This window comes from Chrysochloris asiatica, unplaced genomic scaffold (genome assembly GCF_000296735.1).
Source record: "Chrysochloris asiatica unplaced genomic scaffold, ChrAsi1.0 scaffold00142, whole genome shotgun sequence".
Classification (NCBI taxonomy): Eukaryota; Metazoa; Chordata; class Mammalia; order Afrosoricida; family Chrysochloridae; genus Chrysochloris; species Chrysochloris asiatica.
The window spans coordinates 3,182,676-3,190,183 of NW_006408660.1; the positions used below are offsets into that span (position 1 = coordinate 3,182,676).

General features: G+C 37.7%; 1 protein-coding gene across 1 annotated transcript in view; it reads right to left on the reverse strand.

The window, feature by feature from the left end:
• Positions 1 to 1,415: 1,415 nt before the first annotated feature.
• Positions 1,416 to 7,508, reverse strand: part of NAA25 (N(alpha)-acetyltransferase 25, NatB auxiliary subunit) — a 157,616-nt gene continuing 151,523 nt past the window's right edge. The window contains exon 24 of the mRNA XM_006870459.1: positions 1,416 to 1,660. Coding sequence (XP_006870521.1) covers positions 1,538 to 1,660 — 123 coding nt within the window. The 3' untranslated portion in view covers positions 1,416 to 1,537. The remainder of the gene's footprint in view (positions 1,661 to 7,508) is intronic.

The following is a 7,508-nucleotide window of genomic DNA, read 5'->3' on the forward strand; positions in this document are numbered from 1 at the left end:
TTTTAAAGAGGAAATATATTTCACTGGAGCAGTGAGTAGGGAGACAACTTTTAAGGCTTTCAAGACTAAGCCACCATCATATGCTTAAATTTCTTCACCAAATTCATTTCTTTGTTCTTAGAGAATTACTTTAACCAAAAGTTGGATAACAAAATCTAAAAATGGAAGTGGAAATTCAAACATTAAAAAATCATGAAAGCAACTGTATAAATTGTATAACATTTTCAAGAGCAAATTGTATCCTTTCTCTCAGATCAATCTCTGAGGCTACAGTTTTGGCAACCTCTATGTGAACACAAAAACCCTGGTATAATTCTCAAGTCTGAAAAAAAACAGACTGAGCTTCAAATTCATAGGATGACATTTCTTCTGCCAACCCCAAACTTAAAACCTAAGTCCATAATATATATTCCTTTCCCAAACCCCTTAAGAACACTGAAGTATGAATTCTTCAAGTGTGTATGTGTATATATACAGATATATATACACACACACACATATATATATATATATATGTATATATGTCTATACATATGTGAACAGCTTTAAAAGGTTCGTGGAAAATGGGATTGAAAGATAATGGAACTTTTCCATGGACTTCTTTTTTTTCCCCCCATGGACTTCTTGAAGCCTCCTAATATAACTTCATGAATCACTTGCAGAAGCCAATGAAATTAGTGACATACTTGCCTGCATAATTATGTACACCTCTCTTCTTTCAAAAAGTGATTCCCATCTTTCAGAAATGGATGTCAAATTAGCAGGCTCACAAGTCTGCACTGCTTTTTCCTCAGAACAGCTGTGCATTCACAGAAGCCTGTCTTACTGCTCTGTACCTGTTTTAACTCTCACAGAAGATAGGATGGGGATGTCATCGCTACCAGGACTACCAAGCCACAAAATGAGCACCCGTGGTCATCTAGGTGGAACCTTTCTGAAGAAGGTGCCTGTGCCCTCAAATAATGAGTGCGCTTATGCCAAATTTTACCTAAGGCCCTTTGTGAGTCTGCCTTGAGCTAAGGGGAGCCAAGCAGCTGAGGGAAGATTCAAAATGACCTTCCCTGCTCCTGTGGAAAGAGGGCTTGGGCCTGCTCCCAGTCACGATCCCCTTGATCTTGCTTTCTGTTTCCTCAGGCTCAAAGACCAGACCAAACCCCCACTGATATAGTAAAAATGCCACTCAGTGGCTCTGCAGCGAATGCTTAATCTCTACTGCACTTTGATAGGGCCACGTGCACCCAGATGTTTCTGGTGATGGGAGGGAAGAAAAGTGGGTTTTTTTGTGGCTGCCATATGCATATGAACATTTATAAAAAGTGGTCACGCCCACATGAGGGTCCTATTTCTGGTTTATATACAATAATTTAATCAGATGTTTGTTTTTAATACCTAAAAAATTAATTCACGATCAAAGTCCTTCATGCATTTTATGAGGAAGTTCTGGATAAAAATGATGGTCAACCAGATGTAGCTTTTGCCTGGAAAGATGGTGTCATTCTCTGTGGTAGAGTCAGCGTTGCCTGCGATTCACACTTCCTTAAATTTTTATTTTCTTTGTGGTCTCAAGTCTTTTTTTCAGCAGCTCCCCAATTTCCAGAAGTGAGTGCAGATAACTGTTCTGTACCTTCCCTTGCACAGTCTTTGAAAATTTTCTTTCTTCCTACAAAGGAAAGAGAAGACTGCTCAGAAACCATTCCACATATAATTACTAAGTTAAAAGTTGAAATTAGCATTAACTTTGGTTTCAATGAAAACCTCATTCAGAACTGTTCTGTTCCATTTCATAACATGCAAAGAAGGCTGAAGGTCATCACAGATGTTAATTGTCCATGTGGTTTTTCTGCAAGACTGTCACTTTAGCATCATTATTCTTGCAGGTAATCTTTGTTATAAGCTTATTGTTGTTAAGTGCCATCGAGTCAGTGCCGACCCATAGTGACCCTATATAGGGTTTCTGAGGAGCAGCTGGTAAGGTTAAACCACCAACCTTGAAGTTCAAACTTCTTTACAGTCTGGCGCATTAACCCACAGCACCACACCAGGACTCCTTGTTATAAACTTACGAAGTAGAAAAACATTTCTGATCACCAGTTTTCATTGGGAGTCCTGGCGCTACAGGTTAATGCACTAGAGTGCAAGGTAGGTTTGAACTGCAAGGTCTGTGGTTCAATTACCTGCAAGAATATGGCTCCTTGGGAACCATATAAACGGTTATGACAACTCAGAACCAACTTGACAGCACTTAACAAAAATAAGTTTTTGATCAAGAAATATTACTAAGTTTGAATATTAAAGCACTGTTATAAGGTGTACAAAAAGAAAAAAAGTTTCTGATTATTAGATTTCATCAAGAAAGAGATTCATTGCTGATTTACACACTGATTATAGCTATTTATTAAAGGTATCAAATTTCCCAACTTCAGCTTTCCCAATTACAATATTGGCAAGTTTCCCTGAATATTAACAAAGTCCATGGACTTAAGAGGCCAAAAAAGTTTTAAGAAGACCAAAGCTTTGCTGCCTACTCATATAAGTGAGTTAAATATTGACTGCCACATTTGGCCTGTGGTTGTGTGGTTGTTGTTAAGTGCTGTCCGTTGAGTCAGTCCCGACCCACAGTGAACCTGTATAGGGTTTCCTAGGAGCAGCTGGTGAGCCTGTGGTAGAGACCACAAAAATCAAAGGAGATGAAGTGTTTAAACACAGAAAGGAGGTTGGCAGCATTGCAAAGCCCAGGATGGCAGAAATCCAGTAAGTACATCCTATGATCCAACAGTACAACTGCTTGGGAGCTAATCTTTCTTAGAAAATAATATATACATTAGAAGGTATGTGCAAATATATTCCATGTAATTAATGAGAATACATATGCGCATAAAACGGTATACATACAGGCAGTCCTATATGTAAAAGAAAATATACAGAAACAATCTTTAACGTCCAATGGCTGTAGTGTATTCTTATTTTGAATACTGAGCAGCTATTGAAAAGAACAGGGGTAATCTATATTCATCAATATAAACAGACTTCTTGAACACATGACTGAGTGGGGGTGGCATGGGATGTTACCCATGCCATGGGATAAGTATGTATCATTTGCTATGTATATATTTTTTCATTTACTATTTTTTTAAATTACAAAATAGTACGGTGTAGGGTGGGGCTTGATGGCAGGGTAGAGGTGCAGTGAAGATCTCCGTCAGCAATACCAAAGAATACCAGGCAAAGCAAGTTCAGGGGAGAACTCCAAAACTATGAACCACATATGCATATTTAAAAAGTTTGAAGGCTTATAGCTACTCTATAAAGCTTGTAGCAGAAGCAAGAAATCTCATAAGTTTAAACCTGCCAACCTCAACGTCCCATAGCCAACAACGTGGATGAGACCAAACAGCAAGACCAAGCGAGAGAGCAAGCAGACCTGCCACGGACTAATGCATGTGGGAACCTCAGAGACAAAGATGAACAATATTTTTTGTCTTGTTCTGATTTTTTTGGTATCTGTTCATTGGCCTCTCGCTGTCTGCGCCCCTTCATTTTGGTGAATAGAGGGGTGTCTGAGCACCTCAATCCCACCACTGGAGGGTTCTTTTACCACCCATGCACACAGATCCTCTCAGTAATTAAAGGGGCACTCCCTGCTTAAAACCAAATGGCAGTGTAAAACGGACACAGCCAGCCCTGAACTGTTTATTAATAGGGGAAAAAGGCCAGGACACGGATTGTGGAGTGGGAGACGAAAAACAAGACAGGCAGAAAATTAAATCTTGAGGTACAGCAAAACAACCAACAGTGGCATCTTGAAACTTATCAGGTGGCCTTGAAGGCAAGAAACAAAAAGAGGATATTAAAGTCATACTCATATTAGGCTACAGATCTTTTTTTTCCTTCTTGTTTCTCTCTCTCTTTTCTGTGATTGTAGACTACAGTATCCAATCTGGGTTTTTTTGTTTTGTTTTTTTTTTTGCTGTATTTTTATTCCCCCTTTTACCTTTAGAAGGCTCTTTCTGTATATTACCCAGGAAGAGACAGCAATTGCTGCCATATAGTCAAGCTACAATCACACCCTATGAAACCCTACAATCCAGGCAAGAACCAGTATCAACTGCCATACACCAGGGAGGCAGACAACACCTATGAAAGTTACTCTGAGTTAAGCAATAAGACAAGTGAAAAGGGAAGCCCACCTCCTGATTACATCTACCTGCAGGCAATCAGAATGCATAAAAAATACGAAGAATCATGCTCAGTTAAGTATTAAGGCCACAGCTAACCACTGAACATGTCCAAGAAGCAAAAACAGACGACCATATCAGCACATGTCCCGAAACAAGATAAAATAGCTGAGACAAATAACCTAGAGGTAGACCTAGACTCCATTCTGGAAGGAGGGCAGGCCTTGGAAATTCCTGAGAAGGAATTCAGAAAAATGACTATAAAATGTTTCAAAACACTTTACAATGGAGTTGACAAAAATAAGAAAACGTCAGGAAAGCGCTACAGGAACAATCAAATAAGATAGATACAACATTGGAAACGATTCAAAACCTAAAGAGATCCAAATGATTAATAATAGAATATCAAAAGTAGACACTACACTGAAAGGGCAAAGAAACAGAATTTAAGAGATGGAAGCCAGAACTTGTGAGCTGGAAGACAAATTTCTCAATATTACTAAGACAGAAGAGCAAGCAGAAAAAAGGATTAAAAAAAATCTGAAGAAGGTCTAAGATTCAGTTGGACAATATGAAGAGGAATAACTTAAGAATTATTGGCATTCTGGAACAGGAAGAATCACACAAGTCCATAGAGGAGATAGTTGAAGAGCTGCTGGAAGAAAATTTCTCTAACATCCTGAAAGGGGAAAAGATAAGCATTCAAGCTCAACAAAATGGCAGGAAGGATAGACCTCAAAAGAAAATCACCACGACATATCATAATCAAGCTCTCCAAAAAGAAAGATAAGGAGGCAATCCTGAAAGCAGCTAAGGAAAAGAAAAGCATTATATACAAAGGCAAGCAAGTCAGTTTAAACTCAGATCTCAACAGAAACCATGCAGGCAAGAAGGCAATGGGGAGACATATAAAAAACCCTGAAAGGAAAAAAACTGCCAACCAAGAATCCTTTATACAGCAGAACTATCAATCAATTACAACTGTACATTCAAAACATGCCAGTATAAACAAAAGCTAAGAGATTCTGCCAAAGCCAACAATGCGCTACAAAACATCCTACAGGGAGTTCTGTGGACCCAACAAGAGCAGATAATAACCAAAGATTGACATACGGTGGCAGCAGCTCCTGGAACTTAAATCAACAAATGTAAGAGCCAAGAACAGAACAAAACTATAAGAACAAATTCAGAGGATCTGGGAGGTCAGTATAGAATCAAAACAATTACAATATGAAAGAAAGTAAACGAGTAGGAACAGAGATCCAGATGGTGAGAAGGTCAGCTAGATTACAGGATAAATAGAGTGCACTAAATGGAGGGAAAAGTTAATGGAATATAAGGTAATCTCAAAGAAAACTAAGACTTCACAACATACCAAGAAAATGAAAATCCAAGAAGAACATGGAAACATTAAAGCTATGAGGTAACTGACAAGAAAGAACACAAAAAACATGAACTCAGCACAGGAAGACACTCAGAACAAAGAAAGCAGCAGCACCACAAAAAACAAACAAACATAATGGCAGCAATTACTCCATACCTATTGATAACTGCACTGAATGTAAATGGATTAAATGCACAAGTTAAGAGACAGCGAATGGCAGAATGGATAAGAAACCAAGATCCTTTGATTTGCTGTCTGCAAGGGATACACACCTTAAACACAGAGACCAAAATTGACTTTAGTCAAAGGATGGGAAAAAAAATACACCAAGTTAATTGCAATAAAAAATGAGCAGGAGTGGCAATACTAACCTCAGATAAAATAAGCTTTCAAGCAAAAACCAGCATAATAAAGATGAACATTATCTCAAGATTAAAGGGACAACTGAAAAAGATGACAGAACCTTAATAAGTATCTATGCTCTGAATTTAAGATCTCCAAAATATATAAAGCAAACTCTAATAGATTTGAAGAAAGAAATAGACAAATCAACAATAATAGCAGGCAATTTTAATATACCACTGTCGAAAATGAATAGAAAAATGAGAAAGACACTTGACAAAGACACAGAGGAACTAAAAAAAAAACAGTCAACAGGACCTCATAGATGTGTACAGAGCATTCAACCCAACAACCACACAATACACATTCTTTCCAGTGCATATGGACCATTACAAAACAAGCCTCCATAAATTTACAAATATCAAAATACTACAAAGCATCTTCTCAGACCACAATGCTATCAAATTAAATCAACAATAGGAAGACCAAGGAAATAAAGTCAAATACATGGAAACTGAATAACACCTGGCTGAAAAGCGACTGGTTAGTAGAAGAAATTAAACGTGAATTCACAAAGTTCCTAGAAACAAATGAGAACGAAAACACAACACACCAAAATCTTTGGGACACGGCGAAAGCGGAGCTAAGAGGACAGTTTATTGCAATAAATACTCACATCCAAAAAGAAGAATCAAAATTTACACATCTAACACAGCATGTTCAACAATTAGAAACAGACCAACAGAGGGTACATTCAGTCACTAAAAGAAAAGAAATGCTAAAGATTAGAGCAGCAATAAATGAGATAGTAAACAAAAACTACAGAAAGAATCACCAGGACAAGAAGCTGGTTCTTTGAATGGATTAACAAAATTGACAGACCATAGGTAAACCTAACAAAAGAAAATAGGGAAAAGACACAAATAACACACACTAGAATAAACACTGTCTATGTCAATGGAACAAAAGGATAAAAACTATGAAAAGCTGTACTCCAACAAATTTGAAAATTTAGACGACATGGATACATTTTTAGGAAAACACAACCTACCTAAACTTACACAGGGTAAAGCAGAAAACCTTAACAGACCCACAACAAAAGAAGAAATTGATCAGGTCATCAAAAAACTCCCACAACCAAAAGAAGTCCAGGCTCAGCTGGCTTCACTGGTGAGTTCTACCAAACATTCAAGGAAGAGCTGTCACCAATTCTACTCAAATTATTCCAGAAGATGGAGGAGGATGGAAAACATCCTAATATATTTTATGAGGCAAGCATAACTCTCATACCAAAACCAGGGAAGGACATCACTTAGAAAGAAAATTATAGACCAATATCCCTCATGAATAGATGCAAAAATTCCCAACAAAATCCTAGCCAACAGAATCCAGCAGAACATCAAAAAGATAATACATCATGATCAAGTGGGATTCATATCAGGGATGCAAGGATGGGTCAACATTAGAAAAATAATCAACATAATCCACCATATAAATAAGAAAAAAGAAAAGAACCACATGATCGTATCAATTGATGCAGAAAAGGCATTTGACAAAATCCAACATCCATTCCTGACAAAAACCCTCAACAAAATAGGAATTGAAGG